The sequence below is a fragment of the Girardinichthys multiradiatus genome, chromosome 1, assembly GCF_021462225.1.
Source record: "Girardinichthys multiradiatus isolate DD_20200921_A chromosome 1, DD_fGirMul_XY1, whole genome shotgun sequence".
NCBI classification, from domain to species: Eukaryota; Metazoa; Chordata; class Actinopteri; order Cyprinodontiformes; family Goodeidae; genus Girardinichthys; species Girardinichthys multiradiatus.
Genome location: NC_061794.1, coordinates 13,239,533 through 13,264,336, shown reverse-complemented (window position 1 = coordinate 13,264,336; position 24,804 = coordinate 13,239,533). Strand labels below are relative to the sequence as shown.

At 42.2% G+C, this 24,804-nt stretch overlaps 1 protein-coding gene across 1 annotated transcript; it reads right to left on the bottom strand.

Moving 5' to 3' along the window:
* Window positions 1–1,701: 1,701 nt before the first annotated feature.
* On the bottom strand, window positions 1,702–24,658 carry brpf3b (bromodomain and PHD finger containing, 3b). The gene is made up of 13 exons (XM_047369294.1): window positions 24,299–24,658; window positions 21,052–22,610; window positions 19,915–20,071; window positions 19,706–19,837; window positions 18,956–19,084; window positions 9,363–9,675; window positions 8,764–9,054; window positions 6,741–7,334; window positions 4,457–4,538; window positions 4,284–4,372; window positions 4,087–4,181; window positions 3,850–4,004; window positions 1,702–2,910 (listed from the first exon to the last, which is right to left on the bottom strand). The coding sequence occupies exons 2-13, from the start codon at window positions 22,584–22,586 to the stop codon at window positions 2,727–2,729; spliced, it is 3,756 nt and encodes a 1,251-aa protein (XP_047225250.1). The 5' UTR covers window positions 22,587–22,610; window positions 24,299–24,658; the 3' UTR covers window positions 1,702–2,726.
* Window positions 24,659–24,804: the final 146 nt, after the last annotated feature.

Here is a 24,804-nt window from a genome sequence, read left to right as displayed (position 1 = left end):
TCCAAAGTACTTTTTTTTGGATGAAAGCAAATTCTGCATGTCATTCGGAAATCAAGGTGCCAGAGTCTGGAGGAAGACTGGGGAGAAGGAAATGCCAGAAGTCCAGTGTCAAGTACCCACAGTCAGTGATGGTCTGGGGTGCCGTGTCAGCTGCTGGTGTTGGTCCACTGTGTTTTATCAAGGGCAGGGTCAATGCAGCTAGCTATCAGGAGATTTTGGAGCACTTCATGCTTCCATCTGCTGAAAAGCTTTATGGAGATGAAGATTTCATTTTTCAGCACGACCTGGCACCTGCTCACAGTGCCAAAACCACTGGTAAATGGTTTACTGACCATGGTATTACTGTGCTCAATTGGCCTGCCAACTCTCCTGACCTGAACCCCATAGAGAATCTGTGGGATATTGTGAAGAGAACGTTGAGAGACTCAAGACCCAACGCTCTGGATGAGCTAAAGGCCGCTATCGAAGCATCCTGGGCCTCCATAAGACCTCAGCAGTGCCACAGGCTGATTGCCTCCATGCCACGCCGCATTGAAGCAGTCATTTCTGCAAAAGGATTCCCGACCAAGTATTGAGTGCATAACTGTACATGATTATTTGAAGGTTGACGTTTTTTGTATTAAAAACACTTTTCTTTTATTGGTCGGATGAAATATGCTAATTTTGTGAGATAGGAATTTTGGGTTTTCATGAGCTGTATGCCAAAATCATCCATATTAAGACAATAAAAGACCTGAAATATTTCAGTTAGTGTGCAATGAATCTAAAATATATGAATGTTAAATTTTCATCATTACATTATGGAAAATAATGAACTTTATCACAATATGCTAATATTTTGAGAAGGACCTGTATATGTGTTTGACATATAAGGCGTCCAAGTTGTGATGCTCAAACTGAGGAATATTTTGTAGCTAGAAAAAAATAAAATAAACAAATGCATGACTTGGCTAGTGATCATATTTTGTATGCTACAGAATCAGATGCATAGTAAAATGTTTAGGAGCATTAACAAAAAATGACTTTAATAACCTATATTTCACTTGATAACTTTGGCAATATAATTTTGCTGTCGACCTAAATTGGTGTTTTTTGGTTCTGGTAAAATGACCGAAGTACTCTTACACCTATGCTCCCCAACATCAACACCTTTCTAAAGTGTACATAATAAACTTCATAAGTTATAGATTTCAATCATAACCTTGTCAAATATACACTTTCACATTATGAAGGACCTGGTAGAGCATTATGTGATAATAACTTTAGATTTTAAATGCCTAAACTGACAAAAAGCCGTTTCAAAATCTGAATTCTTTCACAGGGTTGTGGGGAGGGGTAATTTCCTGGGGACAGACCACTAAAGACAGAGCTTATTGCTTCCAAGCATTATGGGGTGTGTGGTTTTGTCAGTGCAATTGTGCCAAAATTCCTCAGCCAAAGCTACACCTTAAATGAATGCCACCAGGACATATTTTTCTTAAGAAATTAAATAAAAATGTAGATGGAAGTAGCAATAATTGAACATAACCCTATGTAAAACCTACTATAGGAATATATGGGTGTATTTAGGACTTGGTGTGGTATGAATTTACTTAGGCTTTAAGTAACCCTGGAGATTTATTTTTTGTTGCTACACCACTGTTTTAACCTACTGAAATGCAAAAGTGTGAGCAGATTAGAGGAAAAACCCCACAGTACATCAACAGTATATCACGTTTTTTTAATAGAATATTTTCCAAAATGTGGAAACAACTGGTTAATGAAATTTGGTGAGCTGATAAAATATAACAGTAACCATAAGCTTATCAGGGCGTACTTTTCATTGGATAAAATTGGGCTCTGGGAAATAAATAGAATCATTGAGTGGGTCAACAGCAGAAGCTGGTGCTTGGTGTTCAGCATAAATCAGCATAAAGATGAGGTCACCTGTTAAAATACCAACCTTTAAAAACCTCACTATATTTTTTCTTAAATAAGAACGCTCAATTTAATCAATATAACTTTATTTCTATAGTTTGTCTTCCATAAATAAATTATTTCTCTGTATCAAAAAGAGATTTCAATCACAAAGAGCATCGGCTCATTGTGTTGAATGCCAATGCAAACACACAAACTACAATAAATTTACATTAAAGACGAGCTCCATACACTGCAGGAATTATTTCAACTTCACAGAGCCTTGCTTTGCCCTTTAAAGGCTGATTGAAGTACGCATTTAAAACATTAAATTAGAATTTCAATAACACACAGACACATGTACAAAAACTCTGCCAGTAAAATATACAAGAATCTTTTGTAAAAAGTTTAAAATGTAGAAAAGCTGTTATATAAAAGAAGGCAGTGATGCAGTTCAATAAATGCCAGATCTCTTTTCTGACCATTTGATCCCTTGGCAACAGAATTCATAGAAGCTCAGGCTCTTTTATATTTGATCAGACACACAGATTCATGACATCCAGGTGGAGCAAGCAGATATCTCAATATATTTCCCTGAATGGGGAATTACTGCAGCAATGTGGGCTTAAGGTCTCTTCATTTACACATCCTCTCTCTAATGACGCAAAGCAGTCTAAACAGCACGGTTCTGTGTCGGACGCCAGAGGTTCAGCTATCCAGGACAGTCTGGGACTCTAGTGCTATCACAGCACCCCCTTCAGACCACAGGCAGCCATGCACTCGTCGTGCCTTCAGGGCAGGAGCAGAAGTGAGCAGATCACTGCTGCTGTCTACAGGTAGTTGGAGGTCACAAAGCAGTGGCTGTGGCTGACTCGGCTCTGGTGGATCATGGCGCGGTCGTACGCCACCTGTACGGACTTGCGGATGCTGGACTTGCGGCCCTCCATTATGCGCAACTTGTCAGCTGTGTCATCTACACCTAGAGGTGTTACTTTGTCACGAGGGAGCCACTGCCTACAATACCGGAGACAGAGAATTTAGTCATTAGAGGTGGTTTAAAGAGGAGTAATACCTACTTGTAGACCTGTATGAGTAAATTTGTATCCCTCCTCCTGAGTCTATACGTTACAGCATCAGCTTTTGCTACAATTACAGCTGCAAGACGTTTGGGGTATGCCTTTATCAACTTTGCACATCTTGACACTTTCTTTCTTTATTCTTTCTGCTGACTGAGGAAATACTCAAGCTCAGTCAGCATTTGTGAACATCAATTTTCCAAGGCATGTCACAGACCCCAAATGGGATTTAGGCCTGGACTTTGACTGGGCCATTCTAATTCATATGATGTATAGTTTTAAAATGTAACAATCATTTCATCATTAGTTAGTATTAGCAGAAAGAAATAACTTCAGTCTTCCTTCTGAAGCCAGTTGGTTACAACAGACTTTTTTGGGGTTATCAAAATAAAAAGGGGGCTAATTACATATATAAATACATCATTTTTTCATTTTCTACCACTTATTCCATAGTGGGTCGCGGGGAAGCTGGTGCCTATCTCCAGCAGTCTATGGGCGAGAGGCGGGGTACACCCTGGACAGATCGCCAGTCCATCGCAGGGCAACACACATACAACCATACACAAACTCATTCATACACCTAAGGGCAATTTAGAGTGACCAATTAACCTAACTGGCTAGGTTAGGTTAGGTATAAATACATATAAATGCTTTTTAGATTTTTGCTTCTAAAATATTTTGAAAGCCATGTCTCATTTTCATTCCACTTCACAATTATGCACCTCCTTGCGTTGGTCTATCACATAAAATCCTGATAAAATAAATTGAGGTTTGTGGTTGCAATGTGACAAACAAAGTTTTTCCCGTTTTAACCAGACACTGAAATCTCTCTAGCCTTTAGCCAAAACAGCTGCATCTGAATATCTGTGAAACTCACCACGTCCGCTTATTGTCAAAGAAAAGCACCAGGTAGAGCCTCTCGTTGGTCTCCTCCTGTCTCTGCTCACCCAGACGGAGGACATCTTTGGGTGGGACAGGGATAGGAATCCCGTTAAGCAGCAGGCCCTCCTCTGGCATCTCTGGGTCAATTATCTAAATCAGACCGATAGGGAATTCAGAGCAACAAAGCCTATTGACAGCTCAAACAAGATGATAAAGAATATAAATAGCTCACCAGAGCTGGGTAAGAGGGATATCCTCTGCACTTTGCCCAAACTAGTTCTAAAGGCTCCAACTCTGTGTCGTTCTCTGACAACCGACTTCCACTGCCTGCAAAGCAGCAGAAGAAAATCATGTATTTTATGCATATCAAGAAAAGGAAACAACACATTATTATGGTGTCAGGTGACATCCTGGTGTAAATTTATGTACCAGTGTAATCCGAATCTCCGTTCACTACGTCAAGAAGAGGAACTTTGGAAAGAGATGGCTTTCCAAGGCTTCGTTTGGGTGGCGAGGTGCTGTAAGACCAGACATACTGTACTGTTAATAAACGGTCAGCCAGCACAAAAACCAGTCAAAACAGAAAATCACCTTCATCTTACATTTCTTTGTGAAGGACAGGACAGGAACTCGGCTCAGGGTCAGAGCTGCTGTCTTTGTGCCTGTCAAAGCCGTTGGTCAGAGCTGAAAACAAAGCAGAAAAACCATCATCTGTTATCCTCAACCTTGTCTTGGTCACAATCAAACAAAAAACAAAAGCAGTCAGTCAGTCAGTCATTTTCTACCGCTTATTCCATAGTGGGTCACGGGGAAGCTGGTGCCTATCTCCAGCAGTCCACGGGCGGGAGGCGGGGTACACCCTGGACATGTCGCCAGTCCATCGCAGGGCAACACACAAACAACCATGCACACACTCATTCATACACCTAAGGGCAATTTAGAAAGACCAATTAACCTAACAGGCATGTCTTTGGGCTGTGGGAGGAAGCCGGAGTACCCGGTGAGAACCCACGCATGCACGGGGAGAACATGCAAACTCCATGCAGAAACACCCCAGGCTGGGAATCGAACCCAGGATCTTCTTGCTGCAAGGCAACAGTGGTACCAACTGCGCCACCGTGCAGCCAATAAACACTTAAAATACTGCTCATCAGGAAATCCCTGAATGAAGGTCCTCCAGTGTGGAAAGGTTGAGGCCTTCTCTTGATACAGGCCTGAGAAAAACTGGAATAATCAGAAAGCGTTTTATTTCCTGAAGGAAATGGGAAAACTAAACTTCCTCGACATTAAAAGTTTTATTTGTCAGAAATGTTCAATTAGAGTCAGGATGCTGGCGAAGCCACTGATCATACGCATGTCTAAACATTTCTGTGTTGCCGTCTTGGTGATGAAATCATTTCAAATCAAATCATTCTTGTTTGGGCCTGTTGATCTATTGAAATGAACCAAACTAATTAAGGTCTTCAGTCAAAATGTTGAAGGATCTTCTTGAAAGAGTTTCATCATTCTGTCGACTGTTTCAACTGACAGCTCTTGTTTCTGGGTAGAATTCACCATGGTAACACTTTTAAACATGTTCATTGCATATGCACTGCCTGGCCAAAAAATAAGTCGCCATCTGCATTTAACTCAGCAAATATGTACGAGCCTCTCATTGGATAATTACTGTATAGGTGATTATGTTTCGGCTGGCAACAAGTTATTTAACTCCAACTGGTGCAATGAGTTGCTTCTCATTTCTTTAACAACCGTGTTGAAAGGCACATGAATTGTCCAACGCATTATTAAAAACTGGAAGGATAGTGGGGACCCATCGTCTTCGAGGAAGAAATGTGGCCTGAAACAAATCCCGAATGATCGTGATCAGCGATCACTTAAAACGTTTGGTGAAATCAAATCGGAAAAAAAAAACAACAGTAGAACTCTGGGCTATGTTCAATAGTGAAAGTAAGAGCATTTCCACTCACACAATGTGAAGGAACTCAAGGGATTGAGACTGAACAGCTGTGTAACCTTAAGAAAACCACTAATCAGTGAGGCTAACTGGGAAAAAAAGGCTTCAATTTGCTACGAAGCATAAAGATTGGACTCTGGAGCAATGGAAGAAGGTCATATAGTCTGATGAGTCCAGATTTACCCTGTTCCAGAGTGATGGGCGCATCAGGGTAAGAAGAGAGGCAGGTGAAGTGATGCCCCCATCATGCCTAGTGCCTACTGTACCAGCCTGTGGGGGCAGTGCTATGATCTGGGGTTGCTGGACTTGGTCAGGTCTGGGTTCAGCAACAGTATGTGTTGAAAGAATGAGGTCAGCTGACTACCTGAATATACTGAATGACCAGGTTATTCCATCAGAGGATTTTTTCTTCCCTGACGGCACGGCCATATTCCAAGATGACAATGCCAGGATTCATCAGACTCGAATTGTGAAAGAGTGGTTCAGGGAGCATGAGACATCATTCTCACACATGGATTGACCACCAAAGGGTCCAGACCTTAACCCCATTGAGAATCTTTGTGCTGGAGAAGGCTTTGTGCAGCAGTCAGACTCTACCATCATTAATGGAAGATTTTGGTGAAAAATGAATGCAACACTGGGTGGAAATAAATCTTGTGACATTGCAGAAGCTTATCGAAACAATGCCACAGTGAATGCGTGCTGTAATCAAAGCTAAAGGCGGTCCAACGAAATATTAGACTGTGTGACCTTTTTTTTTGGCCAGGCAGTGTATGAAGTCATTGCATATATTGATAAACAAAGCCAGACTGTTCAATACTTGCAATAGTTGGTAATGCATCTCAAATTTGTGACAGGAGATGATTTTACATGTTTTAACCATCTCTAAGTAGAAGACAAAGTGTTTAACAGAAGTACGTAAAGCTTCTCACCACTTTCCTGTGTATCATTCACTGTCTTCTCCAATTCTATGTCTGATGATCCTTCTCGACTGGGCGTCCATACTTCATGGAGAGTGGGAGGACCCGGGCTTTTCCGGGGGGTTTTGGACACTGGTGTGGAAGATGGGGAGCTAGCTGTTGAATTAGGGGCTGTAGGGTCGTTACTTGTATTCTTGTCCTGCAGCCCTTTCCCATTTAACACGGGGCTGTCGCTTTCCCTACAAAGCTTAGCTCCGTTCTTTGCTTTCTTGAACAACACGGAGGTTCGTCGTCCGACTCCCCCAGCGGCGGGCCGTGAAGAGGTACCGAGCACAGGCAGGCCGTTGGCCACAACCTGCCCTTCACTGTGCAAAGTGGGAGGTGGGGCCGCACAACGTTCTTGTGCTTTAGTGCAATTAATGTTCTCCGAGGTGCTGTTCGAGAGGTCGATGTCCATTTTGAGCCGCTTGCAGGCCCATGTGAGGGATTGGGCCTCCCCCGTCATTGGCCGCAGTGTAGGAGGCTCCAGAGGAGCGTCTCCATGACGGGGAGGAGGAGATGGTCCTCTAGGTTCCAGTCTTGGGGGAGAAGTGGATTTGAGGTCATCTAAAAAAAAAAAAAAAATGTAAGAAAATGTACATCATACTCACAATTCATCATAAACGATGGGTTATGTTGTACACAATATGATGTGGTGGTGTAGTTTTCACACACGAAGATGGTGTTGTTTTCCAATGATTACATTTCCTTCTTACACATTAACCAAAGCCCCGAAAAAGTTGAAATATTCAGATAGAAATGAAGGACTTTATCAAGACAAGTGACTAAAGAGCATTGCTCTCACAACTGTACACCAGCAACATGGCAACACGTTACATTAGAGATGCACCGAGAAATCGGATGGTGAGCACAATCAGACGACTTTCAGCTTGATCGGCCAGGACCTGAGATCAGAGGGTTGGAAATAAAATAAAAAAAATTTTGTGATTTTTCCCAATCAGTGCACCAAATCTAAAAGCTACCAGGTCGAGGTAGGAAAAACACCCATTGGTGTGGAAGTTGTTATCAGTTATTGTTAGTGAGACATTTAAATGAAGCCGTAAAAAAGGCTACAATTTTTTAAAGGAAACTATTCTATAAAGATGTTTTGAAATGTCTGGATGATTTAGGCTGTGAGAGAAAGAACAACACTTTGAACAGATAACAGAATAAAGCAACCCCAGTTGCTCGGTTTTATCTTTTTGAACTCCCAATCTCTCGCAGGATTTGAAAATATTTGCAGTCATTTGAAAAGTATACACAGTCTGGTTTCTGTAACGCAAAAATGCTAATTGCTAATATTTCTTTAGTTTAAATGGTCAATTTGTTTTTTTATTACAATCCCCCCACCCTCCGTTTTTATTTACAGCAACTGTTCTTACACATAGTGTATGGTTGCCTCTGCCCTTATAATTAACAACCACAGGAAGGCTAGAATAAATATTTTCAGTGCTGTTCTTCATCTTCTTATACTGTAGTTTTTAAAGAGCAATCGGAATCGGTCAAGTTGCTTTAGGCAGGACAAAGGTGTATAAAAATTGGAGCTCAAAAATCAGTCAAAAAAAAATTAGATCAGTGTATTTCTTATTTTACACAGCTAAAATCAATCGTGCTTTAAAGCTGTCCCCGACGGCAAATGTCTGTCTGGACGTGTCTTTGGTCAGAGGTGAGATGATATGGCATGACTGAAAGAGGCCCAAGGAGAGTTGTGAATCCATGAGTGATGTATAAAGGAGGTGCAAACACAGAGTGCACTAGAAGAGAGGAGTTGTGAGGCAGCCATGGCTAACGAGACTCTCTGGGCCCCTACTTACTAGACTGGAGACAGTGGGGTGGTTGGGGTTGGTGCGTGGGGGGGACCCTGGCTCAATTACCTGAGGACAATGTTCCGTTAGCTCATGTTCACAACTGATCTCACTGAAACAAATTAGCCTTTAAAAGGTTTGTGCAATGGCAATTTAATTATTTTGATACTTTACTGGATTTCACCACCCACCTTTGTCTGAGGACGAAAAGCTACTTCCTGCCTTGGCGTCATTATCGTCTTCTTCATCGTCGTCGTCATCTTCGCCTTCTTCTTTAAAATGCCCATTGCGAATCCCGTGGCCCGTGGGTTGACCCTGTCTGTACCGGAGCTTGTTGATCTCGCGACGCAGCAGGCGGATGCGTTTAGTTCGGGCGCCGCTGCACCGCATGGATGTGACAAAATCAAGTTTCTCTAGAAGCTCCTTCAGCTGCTCTTCCACTGACATGTGGAGACGGTTATCTGGATCCAGAACACTGTCAACTGAGCACAACATGTTAAAATTGGATTGAAGGTGGGCCATAGATAATATTCACTGACCATCGATACCTGGGAATATATTCAGCGTCCATTCCTGTTAACAATATTGACTAATCTTAAACAAGGTGACCATCATGTTAACTACACAGTGAGTCGTTGGTCACAGTTCTGGATATTGTTAAAATATGTATTTAAATGCTATTAGACAAAATACCAACAAAGGCCTCCTACAATATCACTCTTCAGTAAAGACTAAATACAACACAAACTGAAATTTAATAAATGTTCCCAATAACACTACAGGAACTTACTGTCCTCCCAGGTACAGCTATAGAAGTCTCTTTTCTGGGGTGACTCAGGGAGGTGCATCCCAATGTCCACATCAAGGCCGGCATTTGCAGCTTGTCTTTGGGCATGCCGCAATATAGCGCCCCCTAAGTCACGAAGACGCAGCGCTGCTTTGTAGAAGACTGTGTCTTTGGTGTTGTAGAGGAGGCAGTTTGACACCATTAGATTGAAGTCAGCCTCTAGGTCAGCCACTGAGCGGTAAGAGTGATTTTCAAGCTTGGAGCGCATAGTGGAGAAGTCCATTGGATGGCTGATAAACTCCAGGTAGTCTGGAACCTGAAACAGATCAAAACGTTTCTGTAAAAAAAATGAACAAACTCAGATTTAAAATTAACATGTGCCCATGAGGTAAAATTGATTTACAGTGGAACAAGATAGATAACTACATTAACAGTGTTTTCTGTTTTTTAAACCATCCTTCAGAATCAGCATTATATTTTCTACACTCATTCAATGGTTTAATGTCATTTTAAACAATAAAACTAGATACAAAAAATTCCTTGACAATATTGAAAAATCTTTCAGCTCAAGTTTCCGAATAAAAAACTAGATAAACTCAACTAACAGTTAGCTACATTACATTTGGGAAACAAACTCCTCCCTGAGCTTCCCAAAAAGTTGTGCAACAGAATTACATCTGCGTGTGATGCTGTGTACCATTTCTGATCAGATACCAGAACACTTTAGACCTTGTTCAGACCTGGTATTAACATGTGTCCTGGGTTAATCAAGTGGAAGTAGACCTCACTAAGTGAGTTTACACCTAGCATTAAAATCCACCTAAAGAGATCACATGTCAGTTGCTTGCTTCAAATGCAAATAAACGAGCCACATTATCATGAGTGGGCTGTCAGCTGAGCAGGAAACAGGACATCAACAGATCTGCTGATGCTTATCTAACATCACTGAAACAACCAATTACTCTAACTTTGATTTATGTCACATTTTAGGAAGCTATTTGCTATAAAACTATTGAGAAATTATCAGACACAATGAGATAAATGATAAGAACTAATGTTGGTCTACAAAGAGCCCAACAGCCAGTTTCTGTGGAAAACATCTTTATTTCACAGGCAGCGCTGTTTGAGTGTAAATGTACATTTGGGTTTCAATGCTTCACTATAAAGCCTTTTCCTGCGTTAATTTGTGCTAATTTGTATTAATGATTGTGATTACAACGGAGCGCTGTGTCATTAGAACGGAGAGTCATTAGAACAGAGTATAATTACAACGGAGCGTTATTAGAATGGAGCGCTGCGTCATTAGAACGGAGCGTCATTAGAATGGAGCGTCATTAGAACGGAGCGTTATTGGAACGGAGTGTGATTACAACGGAACGTTAATAAAACGGAGTGTGATTACAACGGAGCGTCATTAGAACGGAGCGTTATTAGAACGGAGTGTGATTACAACGGAGCGTTATTAGAACGGAGCGTGATTACAACGGAGCGTCATTAGAACGGAGCGTCATTAGAACAGAGTGTGATTACAACGGAGCGTTAATAGAACGGAGCGTCATTAGAACGGAGCGTTATTAGAATGGAGCGCTGCTTCATTAGAATGGAGCGTTATTAGAATGGAGCGTGATTACAACGGAGCGTCATTAGAATGGAGCGTCATTAGAATGGAGCGCTGCGTCATTAGAACGGAGCGTGATTAGAACGGAGCGTCATTAGAACGGAGCATCATTAGAACGGAGCGTTATTAGAATGGAGCGCTGCGTCATTAGAACGGAGCGTTATTAGAACGGAGCGTGATTAGAACGGAGCCTCATTAGAATGGAGCGCTGCGTCATTAGAACGGAGCATTATTAGAATGGAGCGTGATTAGAACGGAGCGTCATTAGAATGGAGCGCTGCGTCATTAGAACGGAGCGTCATTAGAACGGAGCATCATTAGAACGGAGCGTTATTAGAATGGAGCGCTGCGTCATTAGAACGGAGCGTTATTAGAACGGAGCGTCATTAGAACGGAGCATCATTAGAACGGAGCGTTATTAGAATGGAGCGCTGCATCTTTAGAACGGAGCGTCATTAGAACGGAGTGTGATTACAACGGAGCGTCATTAGAACGGAGCGTTATTAGAATGGAGTGTGATTACAATGGAGCGTTAGTAGAACGGAGCGTCATTAGAACGGAGCACTGCATCATTAGAACGGAGTGTGATTACAACGGAGCGTCATTAGAACGGAGCGTTATTAGAATGGAGTGTGATTACAACGGAGCGTTATTAGAACGGAGCGTGATTAGAACGGAGCGTCATTAGAATGGAGCGCTGCGTCATTAGAACGGAGCGTCATTAGAACGGAGCATCATTAGAACGGAGCGTTATTAGAACGGAGCGTCATTAGAACGGAGCATCATTAGAACGGAGCATCATTAGAATGGAGCGCTGCGTCATTAGAACGGAGCGTTATTAGAACGGAGCGTCATTAGAACGGAGCATCATTAGAACGGAGCGTTATTAGAATGGAGCGTCATTAGAACGGAGCGCTGCGTCATTAGAACGGAGCGTTAATAGAACGGAGCGTAATTACAACGGAGCACTGCATCATTAGAACGGAGTGTGATTACAACGGAGCGTCATTAGAACGGAGCGTTATTAGAATGGAGTGTGATTACAACGGAGCGTTATTAGAATGGAGCGTCATTAGAACGGAGCACTGCATCATTAGAACGGAGTGTGATTACAACGGAGCATTATTAGAACGGAGCTTTATTAGAACGGAGCATCATTAGAACGGAGCGTTATTAGAACGGAGCATCATTAGAACGGAGTGTTATTAGAATGGAGCGCTGCGTCATTAGAACGGAGCATTATTAGAACGGAGCATTATTAGAACGGAGCGTCATTAGAACGGAACGTTATTAGAACGGAGCATCATTAGAACGGAGCGTTATTAGAACGGAGCATCATTAGAACGGAGCGTTATTAGAATGGAGCGCTGCGTCATTAGAACGGAACGTTATTAGAATGGAGCGCTGCATCATTAGAACAGAGCGTCATTAGAACGGAGTGTGATTACAACGGAGCGCTGCGTCATTAGAACGTAGCGTTATTAGAGCGGTGTGTGATTACAACGGAGCGTCATTAGAACGGAGCATCATTAGAACGGAGCGTCATTAGAACGGAGCATCATTAGAACGGAGCATCATTAGAATGGAGCGCTGCGTCATTAGAACGGAGCGTCATTAGAACGGAGCATCATTAGAACGGAGCGTTATTAGAACGGAGCGTCATTAGAACGGAGCATCATTAGAACGGAGCATCATTAGAATGGAGCGCTGCGTCATTAGAACGGAGCGTTATTAGAACGGAGCATTATTAGAACGGAGCGTCATTAGAACGGAACGTTATTAGAACGGAGCATCATTAGAACGGAGCGTTATTAGAACGGAGCATCATTAGAACGGAGCGTTATTAGAATGGAGCGCTGCGTCATTAGAACGGAACGTTATTAGAATGGAGCGCTGCATCATTAGAACAGAGCGTCATTAGAACGGAGTGTGATTACAACGGAGCGCTGCGTCATTAGAACGTAGCGTTATTAGAGCGGTGTGTGATTACAACGGAGCGTCATTAGAACGGAGCATCATTAGAACGGAGCGTCATTAGAACGGAGCATCATTAGAACGGAGCATCATTAGAATGGAGCGCTGCGTCATTAGAACGGAGCGTCATTAGAACGGAGCATCATTAGAACGGAGCGTTATTAGAACGGAGCGTCATTAGAACGGAGCATCATTAGAACGGAGCATCATTAGAATGGAGCGCTGCGTCATTAGAACGGAGCGTTATTAGAATGGAGCGTCATTAGAACGGAGCGTTATTAGAACGGAGCGTCATTAGAACGGAGCATCATTAGAACGGAGCGTTATTAGAATGGAGCATCATTAGAACGGAGCGTTATTAGAACGGAGCGTCATTAGAACGGAGCATCATTAGAACGGAGCGTTATTAGAATGGAGCGTCATTAGAACGGAGCGCTGCGTCATTAGAACGGAGCGTTAATAGAACGGAGCGTAATTACAACGGAGCACTGCATCATTAGAACGGAGTGTGATTACAACGGAGCGTCATTAGAACGGAGCGTTATTAGAATGGAGTGTGATTACAACGGAGCGTTATTAGAACGGAGCGTCATTAGAACGGAGCACTGCATCATTAGAACGGAGTGTGATTACAACGGAGCATTATTAGAACGGAGCGTTATTAGAACGGAGCTTTATTAGAACGGAGCATCATTAGAACGGAGCGTTATTAGAACGGAGCATCATTAGAACGGAGTGTTATTAGAATGGAGCGCTGCGTCATTAGAACGGAGCATTATTAGAACGGAGCATTATTAGAACGGAGCGTCATTAGAACGGAACGTTATTAGAACGGAGCATCATTAGAACGGAGCGTTATTAGAACGGAGCATCATTAGAACGGAGCGTTATTAGAATGGAGCGCTGCGTCATTAGAACGGAACGTTATTAGAATGGAGCGCTGCATCATTAGAACAGAGCGTCATTAGAACGGAGTGTGATTACAACGGAGCGTCATTAGAACGGAGCGCTGCGTCATTAGAACGTAGCGTTATTAGAGCGGTGTGTGATTACAACGGAGCGTTATTAGAACGGAGCGTCATTAGAACGGAGTGTGATTACAACGAAGCGTCATTAGAACGGAGCGTTATTAGAATGGAGTGTGATTACAACGGAGCGTTATTAGAACGGAGCGTCATTACAACGGAGCGTTAATAGAACGGAGCGTTATTAGAATGTAGTGTGATTACAACGGAGCGTTATTAGAACAGAGCGTCATTAGAACGGAGCACTGCATCATTAGAACGGAGCATCATTAGAACGGAGCGTTATTAGAATGGAGCGCTGCGTCATTAGAACGGAGCGTTATTAGAATGGAGCGCTGCGTCATTAGAACGGAGCATTATTAGAATGGAGCGCTGCGTCATTAGAACGGAGCATTATTAGAACGGAGCGTTATTAGAATGGAGCGTCATTAGAATGGAGCGTTATTAGAACGGAGCATCATTAGAACGGAGCGTTATTAGAATGGAGCATCATTAGAACGGAGCGTTATTAGAATGGAGCGCTGCGTCATTAGAACGGAGCGCTGCGTCATTAGAACGGAGCGCTGCGTCATTAGAACGGAGCATTATTAGAATGGAGCGCTGCGTCATTAGAACGGAGCATTATTAGAACGGAGCGTTATTAGAACGGAGCGTCATTAGAACGGAGCGTTATTAGAAAGGAGCATCATTAGAACGGAGCGTTATTAGAACGGAGCATCATTAGAACGGAGCGTTATTAGAATGGAGCATCATTAGAACGGAGCGTTATTAGAATGGAGCGCTGCGTCATTAGAACAGAGCATCATTAGAATGGAGCGCTGCGTCATTAGAACGGAGCATTATTAGAACGGAGCGTTATTAGAACGGAGCGTCATTAGAACGGAGCGTCATTAGAACGGAGCGTTATTAGAAAGGAGCATCATTAGAACGGAGTGTGATTACAACGGAGCGTCATTAGAACGGAGCGTCATTAGAACGGAGCGTTATTAGAATGGAGCGCTGCGTCATTAGAACGGAGCGTTAGTAGAACGGAGCATCATTAGAACGGAGCGTTATTAGAACGGAGCGTTATTAGAACGGAGTGTGATTACAACGGAGCGTCATTAGAACGGAGCGTCATTAGAACGGAGCGTTATTAGAATGGAGCGCTGCGTCATTAGAACGGAGCGTTATTAGAATGGAGCGTTATTAGAACAGAGCGTTATTAGAACGGAGCGTCAATAGAACGGAGCGTTATTAGAATGGAGCGCTGCGTCATTAGAACGGAGCATCATTAGAACGGAGCGTTATTAGAATGGAGCGCTGCGTCATTAGAACGGAGCGTCATTAGAATGGAGCATCATTAGAACAGAGCGTTATTAGAATGGAGCGCTGTGTCATTAGAACGAAGCATTATTAGAACGGAGCGTTATTAAAACGGAGTGTGATTACAACGGAGCGTTATTAGAACGGAGCGTGATTACAACGGAGCATCATTAGAACGGAGCGTCATTAGAACAGAGTGTGATTACAACGGAGCGTTAATAGAACGGAGCGTCATTAGAACGGAGCGTTATTAGAATGGAGCGCTGCTTCATTAGAATGGAGCGTTATTAGAATGGAGCGTGATTACAACGGAGCGTCATTAGAATGGAGCGTCATTAGAATGGAGCGCTGCGTCATTAGAACGGAGCGTGATTAGAACGGAGCGTCATTAGAACGGAGCATCATTAGAACGGAGCGCTGCGTCATTAGAATGGAGCGTGATTAGAACGGAGCCTCATTAGAATGGAGCGCTGCGTCATTAGAACGGAGCATTATTAGAATGGAGCGTGATTAGAATGGAGCGTGATTAGAACGGAGCGTCATTAGAATGGAGCGCTGCGTCATTAGAACGGAGCGTCATTAGAACGGAGCATCATTAGAACGGAGCATCATTAGAATGGAGCGCTGCGTCATTAGAACGGAGCGTCATTAGAACGGAGCATCATTAGAACGGAGCGTTATTAGAATGGAGCGCTGCATCTTTAGAACGGAGCGTCATTAGAACGGAGTGTGACTACAACGGAGCGTCATTAGAACGGAGCGTTATTAGAATGGAGTGTGATTACAATGGAGCGTTAGTAGAACGGAGCGTCATTAGAACGGAGCACTGCATCATTAGAACGGAGTGTGATTACAACAGAGCGTCATTAGAATGGAGCGTTATTAGAATGGAGTGTGATTACAACGGAGCGTTATTAGAACGGAGCGTCATTAGAACGGAGCGTTGCGTCATTAGAACGGAGCGTTATTAGAATGGAGTGTGATTACAACGGAGCGTTATTAGAACGGAGCGTCATTAGAACGGAGCACTGCATCATTAGAACGGAGTGTGATTACAACGGAGCATTATTAGAACGGAGCGTTATTAGAACGGAGCGTCATTAGAACGGAGCTTTATTAGAACGGAGCATCATTAGAACGGAGCGTTATTAGAACGGAGCATCATTAGAACGGAGCGTTATTAGAATGGAGCGCTGCGTCATTAGAACGGAGCATTATTAGAATGGAGCGCTGCGTCATTAGAAACGGAGCATTATTAGAACGGAGCGTTATTAGAACGGAGCGTCATTAGAACGGAGCGTTATTAGAACGGAGCGTCATTAGAACGGAGCGTTATTAGAACGGAGCATCATTAGAACGGAGCGTTATCAGAACGGAGCGCTGTGTCATTACAACGGAGCGCTGTGTCATTAGAATGGAGCGTTGTTAGAACGGAGTGTAATTAATTCAATTCAATTCAGTTTTATTTATATAGCGCCAATTCACAACACATGTCTCAAGGCACTTAACAACAGTCAGGTTCATACATTCCAATTAATCCTAACCATTGAACAGTGCAGTCAGAGTTAGTTATTTATTCAAATTGGATAAAAAGTTTTTCTGTCTAAGGAAACCCAGCAGATTGCATCCAGTCAGTGACTTGCAGCATTCACTCCTTCTGGATAAGCATGTAGAGACAGTGGACAGTCACTGGCGTTGACTTTGCAGCAATCCCTCATACTGAGCATGCATGTAGCGATAGTGGAGAGGAAAAACTCCCTTTTAACAGGAAGAAACCTCCAGCAGAACCAGGCTCAGTGTGAACGGCCATCTGCCACGACCGACTGGGGGTTAGAGAGAACAGAGCAGAGACACAAAGAGAACAAAGAAGCACTGATCCAGGAGTCCTTTTTATGGGAAGGAAAAGTAAATGTTAATGGATGTAGCTCCTTTAGAACGTCAATCGCCATGTCTAGGAGAGAGAAAGGGTTAAACACTAAAAGACAGGGCTATGTGGATCATCGGTAGAGGGTGAGCATTAAGTTGTTGCCAGCAGAAGCTCGGACGATTCCCCTCTCCAGAAAGGTGTCACAGGTAGACACAGAGCCAGACCAGGTGTAGCTTCTAGGAAGAGAATAGAGAGAACATAAAGTTAAAAGCTGAAAAAACAGCAAATAATGCAAAATTGGAGAGTAGTGTGAGAATGTAGCGAAGAGGGTGAAAGTGGTCGTTATGTCCTACAGCAGCCTAAGCCTATAGCAGCATAACTACACAGATAGTTTCAGTTCAGATTATTTAGTTAAACGGCGCTTATTTACAACAATGTCGTCTCAAGGAACCCCACAAAGGGTCCCACTGATGGTCATTGTTATACTAAAAACAACAAGGATTGGGATACCTCTCTCTGTCAGACTGATTATAACCATTGGAAAAGAGAAGGGGGCATACAGGTAGCAGAAATGGAGGGTGTGTTTGCACCTCAACCATAACTGAGCCGGTTTAGGCTAAACCTGACTCCCCCTTACTCCATCCAACAGGGAGGGAGGAAGGCTCCCTCCCTGGTAAACTAAGCCACTCTAACTATAAGCTTTATCAAAAAGGAAAGTTTTAAGCCTAGCCTTAAAAGTAAACAGGGTGTCTGCCTCACAGACTAAAGCTGGGAGCTGGTTCCACAGGAGAGGAGCCTGATAACTAAAGGATCTGCCTCCCATTCTAATTCTAGAGACTCTAGGAACCACCAGTAAACCTGCAGTCTGAGAACGAAGTGCTCTGTTAGGAACATATGGAACAATCAGAACGGAGTGTGATTACAACGGAGCGCTGCGTGGTGCTGAACTGTGTGCCTGGGAAGTGCAACCAGAGCGCGAGCGTAAACAAGCGCTGTAGGCATTTATACCTGCCGTCTGACAGTGGTGCAGTATTCTTCGAAATCATAGGGGACGGTACACTACATAACCATACTGGAGTCCGTCTCTCTGTAGGATGGCTGGAACTGCTTTTTCCCCACCCGGACCACCTCTTCTTCCCTGGGCTTTCTTATTGACTTTCACAAACCGATCCCACATATCTTTCTGTCTTGCGACAAACTGACTCCTCTTCACCAACCACAGCAACACTCTACTTTCATAAGTTTTGTGGCATTTGGTCTTTATGATCCCTCATAGATTGATTATATAAATGTCGGTACAGGCGAACTAGCTTGGTGAGGGCTCCTTTGATCTACGTCATGGGATTTTGTACGCTTAAGACTGAAAGCGGACATGCCGTCGGATATCAATTATTCAGTGTTATATTTTGGGGAGTCAAAGAATATACTTTTTCAGAAAAAACATTATCTTGATTTGTGTCTGACCAGCCTCATGAACTGAGGATATGTGTTGCTAATAGATGGATTTACTATCCGTGTCCGCTGCTGCTGAAACGCTTGATAGTTTGGCCTGCAGACTCATTTAGATTGTAGTTTTGACTATTTAATGGATTTCAAGACAAATGGCTCTTTAATATCCTCAGATCAGTTAAGTTATAACAAAATGTGTTCTCTCGTTAAGGAGAATTTCAAAATGGAGTTTCCTAAAACATTTATCTGAAAGGCAGCATTGTACTTGATTTTATTAACTGGGAACTCAAACTATTTCAAGTTGAAGAAGACGAAGAAGAAGATATAGTAGTAGAAGTAGTGGTAGTAGTAGTCTGACCTCCTGTAAGTTGACTGGCTGGGCAAAAATCTGGGCTGTGTCCTTTTCCTGAAGTTGATCCAGAGTGGAGCGAAGCAGCATCAACATTGGAGTTAGCTGCATCTCTAAAACTGACTGGTGAACTTTGACCTGCAGCAGGCAAAGAATACATGTCTGGTTTTAACAGAAAGGTGTTTACTGATAACCAAAGATTCAGACAAACTACATATGTCATTTTTTTATGTAGTCTTAGGGATGTCTTCCTAAGCGATGTCCTCGTCAGTTTAGGATGGGACAGTCTATTCTTCTGTGTTTATTCAGCCCCTCTCAGTAGACGGATACATTTGCATGAAACCATGAGAATAATTTCCATAGGATAAGAGATGGGAGATAACCCATGATTGCAATGACATCAAATTACATTAAAGTACATTTAATCTTAAACCTTTGTTACAAAAAATACTGTTTTCTTAAAATTAAAAACATTTAATTGTCAACGCTTGAATATAAAGCATTCCAACCTGTGACTTTACTTATTTCATATAATCTGAGTTAATTTATTCTCCTGTGTGTTCATCTAAAACAATCTGCTGAAGAAGGAGCTAAACTAAAAAGATCAAGGTCACAAGTCTATGTGGTGTCAGCTCTGGTATTCTAAAAGCCTTGTGTCATATTTATTTTTGTTTATATTTACAATATGATAAGAAAACAATAGGATTTTCCTGTTGATGATATATGATATAGTTAATATCCAGTTTAATCTAATGTTACCTGTTCTCGTTTGAGCTTCTCTCTCTTGCGTATGAGCTCCACCAGCAATCTGGCTTTTTCAAGATCGTGCCGAAGTTTCTGCCAGTATCTCAGTGCTTCTCTTGCTGCAGAAATCTTCTCGTCCACTTCAGGCTATACAAAACAACTGAGTTTAGAGCTTGAATAGACAGCCAGTCAGACGTTTTTTTATTGTAACAATTAATAAACACCTGTTCTGCATTCCTTTGGGGTTGGATGTTAGAGTGCAACCGCCGAACCAGTGCCACACCGTTTCTTGACTGTCGTTTTAGTAACCAATAGCTATGCAGCCTGTGCATAAATTGGTTTTTCCTTTGCATGAGGATTCCTTTGGAGATTATATTCAACCTGCAGAAGAAATAAATCCTTTAGTTACTGTCAACATGACAGACATCATTTTCCATTTCCACAAAGCCTAGATTCAGTCTTTACAATCACCCATATTTAAACTGACTAATAAGTCCAAATACAGCCACCGAATAAAGATGCGCAGGGGGAGCATAGACTTTAACAAACACGACATGATAGAAATGCACTGATCAGAACTTGGTGGCCTATTTTCAACCTTCAGTTCTTCATTTCTCTGAAGAGCAATAGTGTTCCTCTATTAGTTGTTAGCTGTCCTGCCATAAGCACTTAATTATTAATTATTGATGTCAGGAGCAGAGGCAACATTACGACGCATGTGTGAGAGAGCAGTCACTGTAAAATGTGGTTTTACTAATGTCTTAAAGCAAAGAAAGTTAATATGGAGTTAAAATTTGAACCCTTCTTTAACATCTTATACTAGCCAACATTAAATCAGCAATCTGTGTGTTCCCTAGGGACACCTTAACTCTGAGAATAATAAAAACTCCAAACATTGTCATTGTGACAGCCGCTGGATGCTCAAAATGGTGAAATAGAACAACTTCGCTGTAATACGCTCACCTTCTTTTATATTGGGCCAGTCTCTCTCAGAATGAGTGAATAAAGGCATCTCTGTGCTTCAATGACTTTTCTTTTGCATTACGTCAGTTTTAAACACCGCACTGATCCTGAAAATAGCTCATTCACTAAACAGCTCTTCACTCAGTAACAGCCTCTACACTAAAGATTGTTGTTGTCAGAGCGACCTGATACATTTACATATCTTGAATAACTGATAGGGAAAAAACATCTGACTGCTCAATCATCAGTCAGGGGCGATCAAGCTCAATATCGGCCGATTACAATCAACTGCCAATTTCTCGGTGCATCTCTACATGATGATACAGTAAATATACCCTAAAAATGCAATATCTTAATAATAATAAAACAATGTTGGACATAACCAAAGAGAAACAAACCTGCTTGGGGGTATTTGAGGCAACGTGATCTGTGGAGAACCTGTGTGTTGGGATGTAGACTCTGTATTCTTCTTCCCTTTCTTTTTATCTGCTGGGTCATCTTTAGACATTCTGCCTTTCTTGAGCAAAGTTGGACCATCTGTGTAGGCGCTGCATCCTCTACTTGCCCTCCTTCTGCTGCCTACGATTCGTCCTTCACTCTCCTCACCGGAGTCCGTCTCCTGTCCTGGAGGGGAGTGTGTCTCACAAAATGCTGTCTTCCTAACTGAAAATGTTGTGCCATTGATGCCCGTTTCCCTAACAGGATCAATCTTCATGAACAGACCAGCCCGCTGAGCACATGTGACATGAAATGCTGTGTAACAGTTGGCCTTGTGGCACTGAATACAAGCACCACGGCCTTTCTGCTTGCAGAGGTAGCAGGTTAATTTCCAGCGAGCTGGAGGAATGTTACTAACCCCTTCCACTGGTTCTAGAAACACTGTGTTGGAAAAACAAACTTCAGGAATCCATATAGCACAGACCACATGAGACCAGCGGCCATCACTGGTTTGTTTGAAAGCACCTCCTCGGTTGGGACACAGGACACAGTCAACAGGTTTCTGAGGGGACTGAAGGCAGCAGCGACAAAGCCATTGTCCTTCAGGGACGTAGGGCACGCCATAACACTCCTGGTGCACAGCCAAGTTGCAAGAGTCACAGAACAAGATAACGTTGCTATTGAGACATTCATCATCCAAGCACACACAGCAGAAGGCATCATCGTCAATAGTGGTTTGTGCGGGAGCTCGAATGCGGGCTTCTCGATATGCCTCCTCCTCCAAGTGGTCCACCAGCAGCTCAAATTTGTCTGGCGAAACAGCCAAGAGACCCTCAGAAAGTCGGCCAGCATTTACCATTTCCAGCCAGGCAGTGTCCTCCTCATCCATGTCGTATTCTGCCTTAGGTTCCTGATCCTCAGGTGAGCACTCGATGTAACGATAATAAGCTGCTGGCAGAGGAGGCGCATCAGCCGGCGTGAAAGTTTCCACAACACGAAACCTAGGTTCAGGGAGAGTCAAGTGGGTATAGTTTGATGCGCTGGACTTTTCAGGTGTTTGAGGTTGGGAATTGTGGCATTGGTTCTTAGAAGGCTGGGTTGACCTGACAGAGGTGAATCTGGAGTCTTTTCTGCGGCCTCTGGGCGTGAAGAGTTTACTGGGTGTCTGTGCACTGCTGGTGGGTGATACTGACTGCTCACTGTTCTCTTTGTTGCTGTTGCACTCGCTGATATCCTGAGCCACCGTCTCATCGTCTGTAATGACTTCCAAGGGTTCCAGGACAGAAATGCGGTGAAGCCTTCCTTCCAGTTCCACTTCCACCACCTTCTGAGCCTGAGAATAGGAGAGGGTTTCTCTACTCGGAGATACTTTGAGGCTGTAAGGGGATGGAGATCGTTGGCGGGCACCACCTCGCCCGCCAACTCTCCCATTGGACTTTCTGGCATCGGCTCCACCTCCTCCGGCCACCTGGCCCGTTCGACGTGGCTTCCTCATAGGCCACTGCTCACACTTTCACTGCTGTAAGTCAAAAACAAAGATTAAGGAACAGCAGTGCCTTATACTTTGTATAAAATGGCAAATTACTACCCAGTTGTGTGTGTATATAGTTCCTTACTTTACTAAAATTTACACTGACGCAGTTCAGTAATGATATATGGATTTCTAGTGCATGAGTTTACAAACTAGATTTTAAGAAGAACAAATTTGCTTTGTATGTATTTAAGCTGATGACATCAAAAGAGGCACAAGAACTGAGCTAATCGGTTAGCATTTTTTGACTTAATGATGGACAACTACTTTTTCAACAGATTCAGAAGACCTCAAGTTGCACCTGAGTTGCAAATGGTTCTGTGTTTAAGCCAGAGGTTGGTCCAATGACCCCATGATGGATACTGCCATGAATATTTAAGTAAAAGCACAAAATGACCATCTTCAGAACTTTTACATATACCTGTTTATATTTCTCTTTAAAAATTTCCATCCAATTTGTTTTCCCGCTCATTCGGCATTCACATTATACAGTCATTCAATAAATTTAAATAATATTGAAAGGTTAATCAATTTTAACTAAATTCTCTAAGTGAAACACATTACATAGATTAATTCCACACGGACTGATGTTTTCAAACCTTTATTGTGTTAATTATGATTTTCTGCTTGCAGCTAATTCAAATACAACAAAAGAATATTTTTAAAATATAGAAACATGGGCTTAAGGAAGAACATGTATAATACACATTTAATCATGGTTGTTATTTTCAAAGGGTGCTTTAACTATGACAAATGAACACATATTCTAATTTATTGAATATGACTGTAAGTAAATCTCTGAATATGCTTGTACCACTTTTAATGGGTAATTTAAGTCATTTGCCAGAACAGTAGCACTTGCTACAGTTTGAGTTTATACTAATTTAGCTTAGCTGAACACTTTCTCTATTCCTGACTGCTGAGCAATAGGATTTAAATATATATGTACCGATTTTCTAGCATATATCTATTACATATGTGTGTAAAATGGAAATAAAAAAATAGACCATAACTTGCTCAGTGTTTCCGCTGTCGTTTTATATTGTTGAGGGGCACCCCGCAGATTAATAATTGTAATATAGATGTTGTCTAATATATTTAAAATGTATATCCGAGATAAAACATCCGATTGAAAACGAGTTAAATGAAAAGAATAATTAAACTTTCTCTTCAAACAACAGAAAGTAACGAGGTTAAGTCATCAGAAGATTTCTCTCGATTTTTATCTTGTAAACACTATATTTAATTTAACTATACCACAATACAACGGTGATATCCAATCAGCTTTCAGGAAAGCTTGATTGATCTGTTAGAGAGCCAATCAGCTTCAGGAACATCTTATGCTGAACAGATCAGAACCCTCCGCTCCAGGAGTAAAATGTCAGCCATATTTACAGTTTTAAAACGCTGTCAACAGCTCGTATGTGCTTAACATATTGACATCAGTTCAGTGAACCACACAGAATGTTTAAATTGTAAAGTCAGTACAAAAATGGCATGGCAATGTGCCGATTTTCTGGGATAAAGTACTGTTGCAAGTCAAAATATATGACAAAGCTAGCCTGCTAACTTTTAAAGTCGATAGCCGGTTTAATTTTGTGGTTTTCTAAATAAAACAAAAATAAAAGTAAACAAATAAAAAACTGTAACAAGAGAACAAATTTGGTAAGTCTTACCTATAATGCCAGCTGATTGTTGAGGGTGGCTCAATAAGCGGTGGTTTGAAGCCGCTTTTCCAGTAATGGTCGCTTAGTTGGGCGGTTGGCTTGCAACACTTCCTAAGCTAACAGCTACAGTTAGCCTGTCAGTTTGCTAACACAGCCGGTATATTTCACCTTCTTACAACGGCCCCAATTTTCCCCGAACCGGCCATTAAAATGAAAACAGTTCATTCTAAAACCATACTGAAAACAATAAGGCTATATCAACACCAATAAATAGAGGGACACCTTGTTGTCGATCAAATAATGTGAAGAGGAATGCTAGCCTCTGTCGGTTAGTTGGTTAGCTGTTTGGAGCAGAGTTTGTGCTATAGAACAGCCCAAAACTGAGAGGAAAAGCTAGTGTAAGAAAAGTAGATGACTTCCGGGGATAGATTTCACAATAATATTGCTCTTACTCGCGCTAATGGGTGCTTTCGACACATAATTAAAATAAAAGCGAATCTAATGATTTATTTTAG